The sequence below is a fragment of the Tachypleus tridentatus genome, chromosome 9, assembly GCF_004210375.1.
Source record: "Tachypleus tridentatus isolate NWPU-2018 chromosome 9, ASM421037v1, whole genome shotgun sequence".
NCBI classification, from domain to species: domain Eukaryota; kingdom Metazoa; phylum Arthropoda; class Merostomata; order Xiphosura; family Limulidae; genus Tachypleus; species Tachypleus tridentatus.
This window is the reverse complement of record NC_134833.1, coordinates 8,501,327-8,518,769: the sequence shown is the minus strand read 5'-3', so window position 1 is coordinate 8,518,769 and position 17,443 is coordinate 8,501,327. Positions and strand designations below refer to the sequence as shown.

The 17,443-nt window shown below is 33.4% G+C and overlaps 1 protein-coding gene across 1 annotated transcript in view; it reads right to left on the bottom strand.

Annotated features, from left to right (window-relative positions):
- Positions 1-13,938: 13,938 nt before the first annotated feature.
- LOC143224732 (E3 ubiquitin-protein ligase SMURF2-like) overlaps positions 13,939-17,443 on the bottom strand; it is an 83,726-nt gene continuing 80,221 nt past the window's right edge. Inside the window, 1 exon segment of the mRNA XM_076452994.1 lies at positions 13,939-16,398. Within this exon segment, the coding sequence (XP_076309109.1) occupies positions 16,299-16,398 (100 nt within the window). The 3' untranslated portion in view covers positions 13,939-16,298.

Here is a 17,443-nt window from a genome sequence, read left to right as displayed (position 1 = left end):
TACGGCCTTGTTTATGTATACTATATAAAAAAAATGTTAAGGCAAATATTTAGTGTGCTTACCCATAACAATTAAAGAAAACTAAATACATATAATCAACAACTAAAAAAAATTAAATAAACCAAATATAAATATATCAACAAATAAATGTAACAGAAACGTATAAACAACAACCAAATATAACTTAATACTTTTACACGACAACCAGACATAACTAATACGTATACACAAAAATCAAATATAACTCAATACGTATAAAAAAAATAACCAAATATGCATAAACTATAATTAAGTATGATTCAAATCGTATAAACAATAACCCATCATGTCCTACTACAAACGTATACCTACTTACGCTGTGACGAGAAACCCACTTGAAGTAAAAATGTATTCTCAAGACGGTTGGTATGGATATTAAAACTTTAATTAAAATAAAGTACAGAACAACGTTTCGAACTTCTTAGGTCATCTTCAGGTTAATTTTTATTAATACCTACTTAATTTAGTGCTGAATTTACAGGTAAACAGTAATTTAGGTTGAAAATAAATTTATCAAAATTGTCAAAAATTTCAAACACCGAACGGTTTTTTAATGTATAGTTTATATCTTGTTCATACATATCATAAATGTTATATATCTTACTTATTTATATCCAAGATGTTTATGTCTTATTCGTATGAATCCAGGTTTTGTTTGCATGTATTCAAGATGTTTACGCCTTCGGTTTAATGTAAATTTAATGTCATATTATGTGACAACGTATTCATATTAACGTATGAAATATGGTACAAACAAAATACAACATACGCTTAATATGTTTACTCCTTGTTCCAGTATATCCAAGATGTGTATGTTTTGTTCGTGTACATCCATGTTGTCTTCAAATTAGAAAGACATAAACACTATTTATTTTCCTTGAATTTTAGTTCCTTTGTTGCACGCACAGTGTCGTTATTGTTTTATGTGCCGCGTAAACTTCAGTAACACTAGCACGTACGGTACAAAAATAGTGTATTGTAAGTTATGTAATATGGAATAATTACGTTTTGCGTTTTTACTTAAGCACATTTAAACAAGCATTTTTTTTTTTCTGAATAAGGTTTACTTACTTGATTAGATAAATCCTATGAACCTACATTTTGAGAAGTTTGAATTATCACTGGAGGTCAAAAACGGGTGGAAGCTGTATTGGAAGCCAGTAACTATGGCGCAAGACTTGGAAAGTATACTGATGGGTCAGATAAAATAACTTGGAAACTTCTTAAAATAGGGAGTTTGTCCAGGAAGATTTAAAAGGAAGGTAGAAAGGTATTCAGACGTGTTAATATATTATAAATTCCTAACTACGAGCCTAGGACTAACATTAGGCCTAAGTAGAAGACTAATAAAACGACTACTTCCCTCATTCTTCGTAGATACGACAACACGGTCGTATTCTAAATGTGTTCCCACAAACTGAGTGTTGTATTTCCAAATAAATAAATGAGTAACAGTATTCATCATTTCATTAGGCTTTGTTGTTGTTGTTTTCCTTTGCTGTTCGTCACTCAAGGCACCATGCGGGACAACACTTTACATTTGTAAATTTGACGAATGGCTTATGGCGTGCAGTTCCTTCTATAAATCAACTGTTATGAAGTTCATACACCAAGTGTGCATCTGCAGTCCAGAATTAAGTGACTTATTGTTGTGAAGTTTCGTGAGAGATGGTTAACTGTGGGCAACTAACACGTCCAATTGTTCTCTACATCTCTTGTGCATTGCCCACAATGGTTCATGTATGAGAATATGCTAAAACATCTCGGGCATTCATACCATCAAACCTCATTCAAACATCACTCCATTTTCGATTTCATTAAGCTTCTTGTTTCCCCGAAGCAATTTCTGGGATTTATAAAACAGCACAATATGTGATTTAGTGTAAAATGATTAGGGATAGATCCTTTATTAACTAAGAGTACACTCTGCTACTTTAATCTTCGAGCAAGGCTGCATGAGGGCTGTCCACAGAAGACGTCCCCAATTTGATAGTCTAGACAGAAAGTAGTTAGTCTATCAACACCACCCAGTGCCAACTCTTAGTATACTCGTTACGAACGAATAATGGGGTTGTCCTTCGCTTTATAATGCCCGCATCGCTTAAAAGGCCTACATGTTCGGCGAAGCGTTTCCATCCCGCGAATTGTAAGCGCCTTGAGAACCAGGCCAGGCAGTATATTGTCCTACTACTTTTAATAGAATAATGCTTATATGCAAACGAATGTGTAACTGTAAGTGCTTGTTCTATGTGTCAGTTTTAATAAAAAATATATAAACGTTTATTAGGTTTTAAGGTATTCAATGACGCACGTCCAGTCACAGATCCTAATTAAATTCTTTCAAATAGTTTATTAATATGTCATCACTTTATCCAAAGCGTTAAATCTTTCGTCTACGTGTGCCATAGTGGCTTACAAAATTCAGTAGCCTCACATCGTGTTCACCACATTTTTGTCTCACGTGTGATACAGAAACACATAAAACCTTAACTTACGAGTAAAATATTAAAGAAAAAAGCCCGGACGAATACCACTTTTTTCCTAAATTTGACAATGATGGATCCAAAGACATCCATCAGAAACATTGGAACAAGCCTGCCATTTCAACCTGTTTTCTTGTCAAGCGTTACTGACGTAATGTGAAGATAATTGCTTCCTTTTAGCAGGTGACTTGTGAAAACTAAGAACTTGCACTTCTGCAGACAAGAACATATTAATGGTTTCTATAAACAATCCTTTACTGATGTTTGAACTTTCTTTCAAGAACAGTTTCAATGTCGTTAATTTTAATGTTAAGACGAAATGTTGGACAACCCAACTACGTACAACACAAGTGGTTAAATACGTTCTTTTGTATAACACGATTGGTTAAAGACATTGTTACGTACAACACAAGAGGCTAAAGGCATTGTTAAGTTCAAAAAAGTGGCTAAAGTGCTACATACATAATATATAACTGATGTCTACAGACTAACATTCTTAATAATATATCAATCTGTTTGTTTTTTGTTAAACACAAAGCTGAAAAGTGGGCTTCCGATAAGGCAACACATAAACACACATAATCAGCATAGAAAGTTATCGTTTTACTGTCTATAGGATAGTTCTGTGTATATGATGATTGTATCAACGCATGAAGGAAGTTCACGTCATCAAGAAACATATCACATCAAAATCTACTCTTTTCTTCTTCAGAATGTCAAGAACCTTCTTAATCACGTTTCCTATTCTATTTTTGTACTTAATTTATATTACATTTTGGAATGTTATGTTAAAATAGGATGAAGAGATTTCTATTCACTATATATATTGAATTCCGTCTTTCCTTCCTTCCTGAAAGTTAAGAAAAATTACCGGTGTCGCTTCAATATCCTATTTTTGTGTTGGTCATGAACTCTTATTTTACACTGTTCGGGCAAGTATAAAATAAATATCATTTTGGGAAAACGGGAACGTGTATTTAATCCTATAATTTGACTCGCCATGAAAGTGGGTGTTAAATTTGTTATGTTAGTGTGCTTAATGTTTTTATTTCAATCTGACTGAACACCTAAGTTTTCCGTGCGAAGTGAATGTTTGTTAAATAAATTACAACGCTCAAACCCTAAGCCTAATATATTTCCTTGCACCATTAAAAATGACAAAAACTTAGGCCTAATGTGTTTTCTCGCATCAGTAAACGAAAAAACCTTGCCTAATGTGTTTATTTGCATTTCACTTTTAAAATTATACAGAAACAAAACTATTTAACATGAAAGCAGTAAAATTAACTTACCCTTCAACTTCATGGAAGACCAGAAATGAAAATAAAAGTAAAAAGACCAGGTTTGTTTGTATATCACAAGACTTTTCCACTGCAAGTAACTTATGTTCGAATATAAAATGTTCTCTTAACATGGGCATAAATTAATTATTCCTACATAAAGGTCAATCGGAATTACGCATTACGCTCAAGGCTGACGTATGATTAATACATTGATTTCGGTATAGAGTTCAAGTTTATTTCAGGACGGTTGGTATAAGTATTAACACTTTTACCAAAATAAAGCAGAGAACAACGTTTCGACCTTCTTAGACTATCTTTAGGTTTCTTCTCCACTTTATTTTAGTAAAAGTGTTAAAACCCATACCAGACGTCCTGAAATACATTTTTATTTCAAGTGGGTTTTTCTTCATCGCGAAATAGTTCAAGTTTTGTGTACGTTAATTTTGTATGGGTTTTCTGCCATAAAGCACATTATTTTTAAATTACAATTGTTATTAAATATTTATTAACCTTAATACCGTGGGTAAATGTAGTAACATGTAATTGTTTGTTTGAATTTCGCACAAAGCTACTCGAGGGCTATCTGTGCTAGCCGTCCCTAATTTAGCAGTGTAAGACCAACTCTTGGGCTACTCTTTTACCAACGTCACATTATAATGCCTACACGGCTGAAAGGGCGAGCATGTTTGGCGCGACGGGGATGTGAACCCGCCACCCCTCAGATTACGAGTCGCACGACTTAACGCGCTTGGCCATGCCTGTAACATGTAATACCACGCGTTTTATATCACTTCTTTCCTTTATCAATATTTATAGACACTTTTGTAACGTTATAGGCAGACATAAACAGGATTGCATAAAAATAGTTGCTTTTAGTTACCGCTAGTAAAGACAAAATTATTCTTTGTTCTAAAAACAGAATATCGCAGTAAACTTAAGTAAATTTGTTAAATCTTCCAAAAAAATTAGCATCGCCCGTCATGTTGCAACAATTATAAGGAGTTCAATAGGGTTAATATTTTCATATTACTATCAACAATAGTTCAAAAGCGTACAGATTTCTACCTCACACTGTTAGTGTTTCATGTATATGGGAAAAATGGGATTTTTCCACAGTAGGTGTCTGTGACTAGTTGGCAATAAAGTGGAACAATAAATGATCAATACACAATCCACGTGTTTTAAAATAATATATTCAAAATATGTCAAACGTATATCCAAAATTCTTTACACTACAAAATATCACAGTTGTATCTGAAACTTTAAATACTTATTTTTTGTTGTCAAAAGCCACACAGGCTGATCCAGTTACTTTATAATCCAATTTACAAGACGACCTACCTTTCTTTGTCTTCTTTTTGTCACAATACGTGCCAGTGGATAATTCACTTATACTACATGGTCAAAGGTATGTCGACACCCCTTCTAATTAGTGGGTTCGGTTATTTCAGCCACAACCATTGCTAACAGGTGCGTAAAATCAAGCATACAGCCACGCAATTTCCATTGACAAACACTGGCAGTAGAATGGTTCGTACTGAAGAGCTCAGTGACTTTCAGTGTGGATGTCACCTCTCCAACAAGTCATTTCGTCAAATTTCTGCCCTGCTACAGCTGCCCCGGTCAACTTTAAGTTTTCTTATTGTGAAATTGAAATGGTTAGGAGCAAGAACAGCTCAGCCACGAAGCGGTAAGCCACACAAACTCACACACAGAACGGGACCGCCGAGAGTTGAAGCGCGTAGCGCGTAAAAATCATCTGTCCACAGTTGCAACACTCACTATCGAATTCCAAACTGCCCCTGGAAGTAACGTCAGAATAAGAACTGTTTGTCGAGAGTTTCATGAAATTGGTTTTCATGGCCGAGCATCCGAACGCAACCCTAAGATCACCATGCGCAATTCCAAGCGTCGACTGGAGTGTTGTAAAGCACACTGACGTTGGACTGTGAAGCAGTGGAAACGCGTTCTCTGGAGTGATGAATCACTCTTCACTATCTTGAAGTCTGACGGACGAATCTGGGTTTGGCGGATGCTAGGAGAACGCTACCTGCCTGAATGCACAGTGTCAACTGTAAATTTTTTGAGGCTGTTTTTCATGGTTTGGGCTCTTTAGTTCCAGTGAAAGGGAAATCTTAATGCTACAGCATGTAATGACATTCTAGAGAATTGTGTGCTTCCAACTTTGTGGTAACAGTTTGGGGAAGACCCTTTTTTGTTTCAGCATTACAATGCCCCTTACACAAAGCAAGGTCTATAAAGACATCATTTGCTGAGGTTGGTATGGAAGAACTTGACTGGCTCGCACAGAGCCCTTACCTCAACCCCATCAAACACTTTGGGGATGAATTGGAACGCTGACTGCGAGCCGGGCCTTCTCGCATGACATCAGTGCCCGACCTCACTGATGCCCTTGTGGCTGAATAGGAGCGAATCCTCGCAGCCATGTTCCAAAATCTAGTAAAAAGCCTTTCCAAAAGAGTGGTGGCTGTCATAGTAGCAAAGTGGGGGGATCAACCCCATATTAATGCCCATGGTTTTGAAATGAGATGTTCAACAAGCACATATGGGTGTCATGGTCGGGTGTCCACATACTTTTGGCTATGCAGTGTTTATTATCCCGTGAGTTACAACAGTTAAATTTTCATCTTCAAATAATTGTTTCCTTTACATCGAAGTCCACACAGACCATTTAAATTACTTTAGAACACACTTTGAAAAGACAAACATTCTTCTTGTCTCTAGTAAAATGTGAAACTCATTTTAAAATATCGCCTGTTATGGCTAGTTACTCACAATCCAGCTAACTTCATGTTTTCTTCAACTAATTTTCTGATTCGACTTATCTTATATTTCAATTTTAAACTTGCACTCGCTTGGCCACCAATGTTTATACTTTAATAACTGAGGCCTTAAATTTTCTGTAAAGTACACGAGCAGTACTTATTTAAAGTAATGATGGGAATACTCGAGTCAACCAAACTACAAAAATTGAAACATACACACAACGTAGGAATCTTTCAGAATTATTCAACCAAACTTGTTATAACTTTCACAATTAAAATGATTAATTTTTATCCCTCTTCTTTTGTTATGAAAACTAAATAATCATTAAATATTAACTTAGAAAATAAATTAAACAATAACGCTTACACTTAAAAGTCGTGTATATCCAGCACAAGTTTGTTGTAATATTTCAAATTTTATTATTAAAGTGTATTTAACAATCAGTGTTTGATACAAATTCTGTCTGGACAAGAAAGACCTAGCGAGTTCGAATTCAAGTATTCTTGGTTCGCGGCTCATAGCAGCAAAAATGCGTTTCGCAAGTTAGGGCTATACTATAAAAGTAACAATCAAATTCCGCCATTCGGTTTAATAAACGGTAGCGTCCTCTGTTGTCTGTAACGATTAATGTTTTTCTGCTGCCCTATTATCCTTTCCGAACCTATAACTAAACCCATTTCAATTGCATTTACAATATACATGAAAAGTCTTAACAACATATATGTGTGGGATAATAAACCACAGATTATCTGTTTCGACACTTAAGATATAAAAACGTTTACAAAATACAAATACCTAATTTTATAATCAATGTTTATTACAGATAAATATAAACTCTATAAAGTATAAAAACTTTAAATTGTACGCTGGTCTAGGCCGAAATTTCACGAGTAATTCCTATGGTTATCCATCTGGTGGTGTGAATTACTTCGACAACTGTATTTCCAGTATTTGTTTCATAGGTGAGCACTTGTTAACAACTAATCGTTACAGCAACGGATTCAAAAGTGATTTTTACTGTCATCTTGCGGTGGGTTTTAGCAACTCGATGCCTTATTTTATTAATTTTTGCGATGTGGTTATTATTCCTCAACATTTTGATTATTATTTAACATAAACAAGAATTGTAAGGGAAAGATAAACGAATGCAATATTTTTTTCTTACCGAAACTAAATTATCAGGTGCTTAGAATTGTTTTCTTCTATCTTAATCCTTCCTTTCGATAATTACATAACCACCAAGAATTAAAATTAATACGTCACACTTGTATTCCAACAATTAACAACATAATATTGAAAGTTACAAATGTTACCATTCCTAGAAGAAAAATTTTGTCAGTAGGTAATTTCTTTGTGATTAAGCACAAAGCTACACAGTGAGATATCCGTGCTCAAACACATACAACTACAGGACCAATTACATATGCACAAAAGCTGAAAGAAAATATTACACAACCAAAACCACTAACTAAAGTACAACAAAATTCAACGAAAACAGTAACCACTTTACAAGAACAAAATCACAGATAGAACAAGCAACCAAGAAAACAACAATCTTACAGTAAAAGAAAACACAAACGAAGAAACAAACATAGTAGTAAACTTAATTAAAAACATTCTCACAGAGTTTGTTACAGAATTTACTGAACCAAACCAATCGAATAATAGCATCGACCTTTTCATAAACATAGCTAAAAAACACATAACACCACACATACCACAGCTAATAACAACAATCACAGGATACATGCTAAAATCTTAAAATTCACAGTTCTAAGTATCAACATCCAAGGTGCACTTGCTTCCAAGAAACACGAGATCGAAGACATAATAACAGATATTAACCCTGAAATTTTGATCATGAGTGAAACATTAATTAATCTTAAGAATAGATTTAAAATATGTAGCTATACTTCAATAAGAAAAGAGAAAAGAAATAATCATGACATCAACAGATGAATTATGTTATTATATAAAAACCATCTTTCTGTTACTGAAATCCAAATAAACAGCAACAATGAAAATATAGTGGTTGATATTCTAATAGAAAACCACTCGATAATAACAATAGCAGGATTATACTCTTCTCCAAACAAGTGTATAGACATAAATCTAATATACAACATCTTTTCCCACAACCAAAATACAATAGTAATAGGTGATCTGAATTCCAAATATAAGAACTTTGGATGTAAATCCACAAACTCCAATGACAGACACCTATTACAATTCATAGATAATAATTGTATATCCCTTATTAATGATAACACACCTACCCATACTACCTATACAACAAATTCTAATGATATCCCAGACATCTGTCTCACCTCTTACAATATCAGGCATAAGATAATAAATTTTAATGTGGGAAAAGATGTTGACAGCGACCATCTCCCAATATGGTGTGTCTTCGATCTCACCCCCCATAAAGATAAAATCAGTTGGCAAGACAAATTTGATTACAAAAAAGCAAATTTGCAAGAATTTCAAAAAGTGTTAAACAGAATACTACCAGATAAAATTAAACATACAGCATATAACGAATCAGAAATTGATTGTTACAATCAAATAATCATGGAGTGCCTTCTTAAAGCAGCTACGGACACCAAAACAACAATATATAACCACAAGCAATGCATGGAAACCAACCAAACAACTGTTAACAATGATAAAAAAACGAAGACAATTAAGAAGACAGTTCATGGCAACAAGAGAACAAGAAATAAAAACACAAATTGACAACATTAGAAATAAGATTAGAGCAGAAATTAAACAGTTAAAATAAGAAAAATGAAACAACTTCTGCTCCCAACTAAACGAACAAACCGACCCTAGTAAGTTCTGGTTACACTTGAAAAGATTCGCCAATGAACCCACCACAAGAAAATACCCAACACTGGAATATAACAACACCTTAGCACAAACCAACAAAGAAAAAGCAGAAGCCTTCAAACATAAATTACAAAACACATTTAAAACATACAATGGCACGGACATGAACAACTATTACTACAATGAAATAAAGAACCACGTAACAAATAACATAGAATTATATAAACCACACTTTCCAGTCAACATTAAAAACAGCAATACTAACAATACATATGACTACAATACCCAACTACTCACCAAAAAAATCAAACTAAATGAGCTTGAACAAGCAATCAAAAATACAAAAATACAAATATATATATATCCAAACACCAGAGAGAGAGAGAGAGATCCGTGCTTTATCATTGCAAGTCCACATACATGCCACTAGAGGTCATAACTGTACCTTAGTTAGGCCTATAAAACAACGAACTGAAACGTAATCGAATACTAGAATTTCGTTTTTGATCTGACTTTAGATAGATAGATTGGTTTGATTGGAATAGAAAATTTTCTTTCATCACAGAAAGGTTAGAAATATTTTAAACATGCAGAACAACTATTTTAAATTTAAACAAACAACTCTTATAGTGATCGCCATTATTTTCATCTATCTTTTACTATTGTTCTTTTTTAGACTGTTTTTTTAAGTTGGTAGTTAAACGTTTTGCAAATTATCAATTTTGAAAGAAAAATGATTGTACATGAACTATTAAAGGTGTAAACTACTGAAGTATTATTTTTATAAAGGTTATGTGAGGTTGACTGCTAAAACTTTTCTTCTCAATCAGTATAGTTCGGTTCGTTTGTAAGGCCTCGACATGGTCAGGTAGTTAGGGTGCTTGACTCGTAATCTGGTGGGTCGAGGGTTAGAATCTCCGTCACACCAAACATGGTCGCCTTTTCAGCAGTGATGGCGTTATAATGTTACGGTAGATTCCACTATTCGTTGGTAAGGGTTGGCAGTGGGTGGTGATTACTAGCTGCCTTCTCCCTAGTATTATACTGCTAAATAAGGGACGGCTAGCGCAAATATCCCTCGTGTAGCTTTGCGTGGAATTCAAAATAAACAAACACACAATTGCCTGAAGCATAATAGTGCTTGTTTTGGGTAAAACCACACTGAGTTGTCTGCTGTGTTTACTAGGAGAAAGAAACCACAAATTGTAGTGCTATAAATTCGTAAGCTTACCACTGACCCACCCAGAGATGAATAATAATGAATTATTTTCATAGTCCTCTTTCTGAAAGCAAAATGAATGATCAGCACTTGCATTCTATTTAAAATTTAATGAATAATTACAATCAATGTTTTTATATTTGTACAATTTTAAATACTTTGATATTGTTACTGTTTGTTTTAGGTCAAAATCACATTAAGCTATTTGTTGTGTCCACCGCGGGAAAGGTAACCACAGTCTTTGGTAAGTCCGTATACAAAAATATAAATATTTATATAAAAATACTATTCAAAAGTCTGAATGGTATGATAGTATTGAAAGTTAGAGAAACATAAATAGAAATATTAACTTGTATGGTGTCGTTTATATGCAAAAACGGCTCGTTTGGGTTGAAGAGCGAACAACGTTTCGATTTTCGGTCATCGTCATGACCGAATGACCGATGACGAAGAAGGTCGAAACGTTTCGACCTTCTTCGGTCATCGTCAACCCAAACGAGCCGTTTTTACATATATATTTCTCTACAAGTGGGTTTCTCGACATCACTGATTAGTATGGTGTCGGCATCTTTTAGAAAATGACGTAGCATGATTTTAATTAATTGTATTTCTCATAACTTATTATTATTCCATACTTTTAAACTCTAAATTCTTTGTCCAGTCCTTCAAGGATTTTCAAAAATTAGAAAAGGTGTTGTTTGTCAGTCAGTTAGTGGATACTGAAATGATGACGTTATATAATGACCTATTAAAACTGAAATTTGTACTTCTGAGACGTCACTAAAATGTGCGCATACCATTAATGTACTTCTCGTCATTCACAGTATGCGCACATTTTAGTGACGTCACAGAAGTACAAATATTTCAACTTTAATAGTGCATGCACTCTGTAGGCCCAAACACAGCATGACATATGAACTTCAAAAGATATAAGTACAAATAATTTATTACCCTTAATATTGGTTTTATTTTCTCTTGAAATGAAACAGTTTCGTGGATCCTGTGGAAGTACGCACACACAGTAGTATTCCAACCACAGTAATGGTTAGAATACTGTTTATATAATGACTTTGGCTTGAATTTCGCGCAAAGCTACTCGAGGGCTATCAGCGCTAGCCGTCCCTAATTTATTTTTAGACGTATCACAAATTCGAAGTAAAGATTGGAGCATAAAATGTCGAAAGAATACGATAATTCATTTGTAATTTGGCTATGTAGTATTTAAGATATCATGACATATTTCTTGTACTTATCGAATTACAGAAATAAACCCTTGCTCAGCACATAAGCTATTATTGTGTTCGACAGTTTTGTCCGATTATGTGCAATGTTCACATTAACAGAAAATGGTTTAATTAATCGTTAAAGCTGCTAAACATAAATAATTGCTCTGTACTATTCCTTTGTTGACAGAAGACGTTACGACATTCAACACGAAAGACCTCAGAGTTACTTCTGTTATGACATCACTACTGAAATATTACATGACGTAACTTCCGGATCCGAGTTACTTCTATTATGACATCACCACTGAAATATTACATGACGTAACTTCCGGATCCGAGTGTCCCTTTTCTCCTCCAGAATTATTCGAGTCTAAAGATTCAGAAGAGTTTGTGATAAATCCGTGTTAAAAAACAGTAATTTTTTGTAATTGTTTTGAGAATTTAAAGGTAAAATTACTTTAAATTAATATTGAAAGTTACTTTCAAAAGACTTTATGAGCAGATTCAAAGACAAGGGAAGATATTTGAATTAAACTAATATCTTCATGAAATAGCACAGGGAAAACAGCTAGTCATCACCAGCCAGCGCCAATTCTTGGACTACTCTTTTACCGACGAATATTGGGATTCACCGGGACTTTATAACGCCCCCACGGCTGAAAAGCTGGGCATGTTTGGTGTGACGGGATTCGAACCCGTGACATTTAAATTACGAGTCAAGTGCTTTAACCACCTTGCCATGCTGGGGCCCCACTTTTTGGACACGCATATATATATTTTTATATTGTTTTTGTTACAAAATAGACGTATCTAATTGTTTTATTGTTTCAAAAACAATTATTGCTAGATTGTTTTTATTACAGAATAGATATACCTAATTATTTCAGCGTTGTAAAGGCAACTTTTTTATATTGTTTTACTTCAAACTGGATATACTTAATTGTTTTACCGTTTCGAAAATAAACCAATCCCCTATGAAAATTAATTGTAGTTATATAAAACAGTGTAGCACTGTTACGGAGAAGTGGGATCTCTTACTTCGGTTGTTTTGGTTTTTTTTAAAGTAAATAGTTCTTTGTTCAGACTAACTGTTCTCAAGTTTCAAAGTACAGTCTGGAAGAAACTATAGAAACCCACGTGCATGTTGAATAATCAATTCATCGAAGAAGCTGACGGCAATGTTTGTGTTACGTGACACCATAATTTTACACTTCTGTTGTGTATCTCAAGACGGCTGGTACGGATATTAAAACTTTTATTGAAATAGTGAACAACGTTTCGACCTTCTTAGGTCAACTATTTCTATTGTTTCTGTTTACCTAGAGCTAGTCTCAAGCTGATATCGAGCTAACAATGTTTCTTATTACTCGACTTTTATCAATGTATAACAAATGTTTTCTGACAAACACAATTAATTACATAACCAAGGAATCATGTTTTCAACTTTGTTTATTCGAAAAATAATAGTACTTTAACTCGTAGTTTCTATTTTATTAGAACGGCGTAACCCTAAGTAATCCTGGTTACATTGTTGGTAGCGTGTTTCATAAGAGTGATGACGTGTAATATTGGTTGTGTTTGCAATATTCATTTCTCATTACAGGAGGCTTGTCTGGATATTAAATTAGACTAGTTGATATAAATGATGAACTTATAAACATCGACGGTTCTATCTCAAAATATTTGTCACTAGTACACGTATTCTCGTCACATTTGTAATCAGAAATTGATGACAATTTTAAATGAGAACAATTTCAAATGGTGGTAATTACTGTCTGTTGATTAAATTTTACAAGAATTTGTGTAGTTTGGGTGTGTTTTTATTATAGCAAAGTCATGCTGGGCTATATGCTGAGTCCAACGATGGGAATCGAAACCCTGATTATAGCGTTGTAAATCCGTAGGGGACATTTGTGTCAACACCAAACACCCAAACGTTTCATGAGCATACAGCAACGTCTATATCAGTTCATCTACTGTCCATTTTATTACCAGTTCGTACTTTTAAAGTAATCTATTATGTTTAACTGCTTTACTTTACATGAAATAAGAGAGAAACAGGACATGCCTTACTTGTAGAAAAGTATTTATTGAATACATTCATGGTAATATCAGCTGAAAACCAGAACACTAAAAACCCTGCACAAATGGACTGAAGATTGGAAGCACACGTCACTAGTGTTCAAGAATTCATATACATTTTATTTCACACAGGATTATTTCAATATTAACTAACATAAAACAGTTTCGGGGTGGGCTCTCTCACCATATATTCTATATAAAATTAATTCCTGAGATTCGTGTACTCATTCTTACTTGATTCTTCATATAGAATTACTTACAAGATGTCACAGACCATTTCCTCTGATTAATCACGACAGTTTAAAGGTCTTTCTCCACTAATGCCATAAGGCACTACGTTATGCAATTAATAAAGGAATGTTATAAAAAATATTACAATAGCCCAGATCTCTATGTCTTTAGTTTCAAATGTATTAATTAATAAAGGAAACAGTGGAATAATATAAAACTAGCAACAATGGATTTCAAACAATACACTTTGATCACGAATTAAAATAATATGGACAGCCTAGGCACAGAAACGGGTGTGAAACTTAAGATCAAACAATAATTAAAAAACAAAATTTAATTAACCTATAATCACACAAAATCGTGTAAAAATTCTATTTAAATGGCATCCACGTGCTCTTTTTGAAAGTTTTAAATGTATTTATAAGCCGTTTTACCATCCAGATGTCGCCGTCAACATGTCTATAAATAACTTTACCACACAGACGACGAAGTTCAATCACAGAGATTAACTGTATCGGTAGATCAACATACACTTGCTTGGTTTGCCAATATATGAACCAAATGGTGTACTATATTTAAATGGCCCTTCTTTCAAGAGAACACCCAGGTATATCTTGCACTATTTCATTAAATCTGTGTAAGAAATGACCGAAAATTCTTTAAATGATTCTGTTCAAAATATTAACATTAAAATAAGGGTTAAGAGTTCCAAACTCTAAACTTATTCTTAGCTAAGTAGTATAGAGAATCCCACCACTGCAACTGTTCACTGAAAAAATCATGAACAAAACAACAAATTCCAGTAATATCTTGAGGAAGACAACTTGAATAGAACTAATTTAACAGAAAAATTTACATATTAATTTAAGTTACAACTAAGTTAAGATTATAACTGAAAATACACTAGAAACTTTCGTTTTATTAAAACTTTAAGGGTGTTAAAAACACACATTGAAACTCTTACGTTTCAATAACTAATACCCTTCAACTTCTCGACTTTGTTATCAACTTCATGAACCAGGATTAATTAATTATATCCCCTTAGATGGTAAGTTCACTGGTCTTCACTCATAAAACAGCATAAATTTAGTGTGTGAACTTTGTTAAGTGTTTTCTGTAATATTCAAAATGTCACTACGTTAGGGTGCTTTATGATTATTGTTTGAGAATCAGAAACAAACATAATGGCTCCTTTCAGATTTTCTGAACATAGTTACGTGGAGTTTTTCTTCAGAGAGGAACCTTTTGTGTGTATGGTATACTTGACAAAACTATCATACCTGCTATCTAACAACTTACAGTCATAAAGACTTCAAGATCCTTGTCATACCACTGGCTAAAAACAGCAATCAAAATAACTTCTAATAGTTATGCACCAACCTTGTTCAGTACACAAGATTCAGAAAATACAGTAACTCAGTGAACCATTGAAACAAAAACTTACCAGTTGTGCACATTTCCCACTGCTGATAATTAGTAAAGACTGATTTTATTACAATAAAGATGTTTTTATGTACAAGGTACATGCTTGCAACAAAAGTCTGTAACAACTGTCTGCCATGAGTTAATCTAAACAAACAAATTTACAAAAATAATTAAGGTGCGTTAAAAACAAAACATTGTTACAAGTGAGTGTATTTCAATGGTGCTTAACTGTTACCTCTTAAAAAGTAATTCCAACTCTGACTTTAAGCAAAAGCAACAACTTGAGAAACAAATAATTATACAAGGAAAGAAATTTAAATTGTAACAAAATATCAGTCACAGAGAAGTGACAACAGTTACAAAACCTGTGACATCAAGTGTGCCTTCAGGGGCACAAATTATTAAACTCACAGGCACTATTAGCATATCTTATTAGAATTCACAACAGCATGTAAAAATTAAGATTTGTCTTGATGCAAAACTTTGGAAACATGGTAACATCATAACGTAGTATTAGCAACATTTGCTACATCTGTGTGCATAGTGAGACAGAGGTCCTTAAGAACACTATCCTCAATATGGAGACCAATCAGGTTTTCAATTAACACAGTGGTCTCTAGCAGATACAGCACAAGGAGTGGACTAATGCAGTGACTACTTGTTCTTTGACAGCAACAAAGAAAACTGTCCATCATTCTACTGCAAACCCACAAGTCTCTTCAATGGCTTGGGTCAACTTCTCGTAAAGTTTATTGTACGATTCATAACAAGGGATGTCAATCCTATTGAAGCTATGAAAAATAAGAAATAAAAAAATATTATCATATCAGATATTTAGCTTCCAACTGTTCTTTAGTAGGTTTTCCATACTAATGGTTTTACATAAATAAATACTACAGTACTGTTTATTTATTTAAATGTTAGAAAGACAAACTTAGAAACAACACAATCACAATTCTCCATACACAAACACTAGTCTTAACTGACACAATCACAATTTCCCAAGATGTGAACACTAGTCTTAACTGACACAATCACAATTTCCCAAGATGTGAACACTAGTCTTAACTGACACAATCACAATTTCCCAAGATGTGAACACTAGTCTTAACTGACACAATCACAATTTCCCAAGATGTGAACACTAGTCTTAACTAACATACCTAACAGTTCCCAAGGCTTGAAGTTCTAGTCTTAATTAAAATTACTAATAGTCCCCAAAACCTGAAAGCTCTTAACTAACAAAATGAATATTTCCCAAGACTTGAAGCACTAGTCTTAACTGACATATCTAATAGTCCTCAAGACTTGAAGCTCTAAGTTCCAAGATAACAGACACACATTTTTTATACATTTCACTAATAAACTCTACACACATACATTTGATGTTTATAATTTGTTCCCAAGTTTAAAAGTTTTAAAGATCACTACCAAGTCTCTGGAAAAAACTTTGATCAGAAATAAACTAAGGCAAAATAAAAATCAGTCTTCATTAATTACAAAATTAATTTAAATCAGAAATGCATCATCCAACCTGTTATCATTTCAAGAAAAAGAACAAACAATTGTTTATAATCATAACATTACTGTAAAAGTATTTAATTTTCTACACAACACCTATCATGCAGTCTTCAATTAAAAGAAACAATTAATTTACACAATAAAAATATTGTAGTTATTATGGAACATTACTACTAAGTTTATTCATAGAATAAAATACAAATAACTTAAAACTTTTCAAAAATAAAGAAATTCACATAACAATGAAGTGAAACATTCTTACTTTTAAAAATTATATCTACAGATAACCTACGTTTTTCTCTATTTTAAATACAA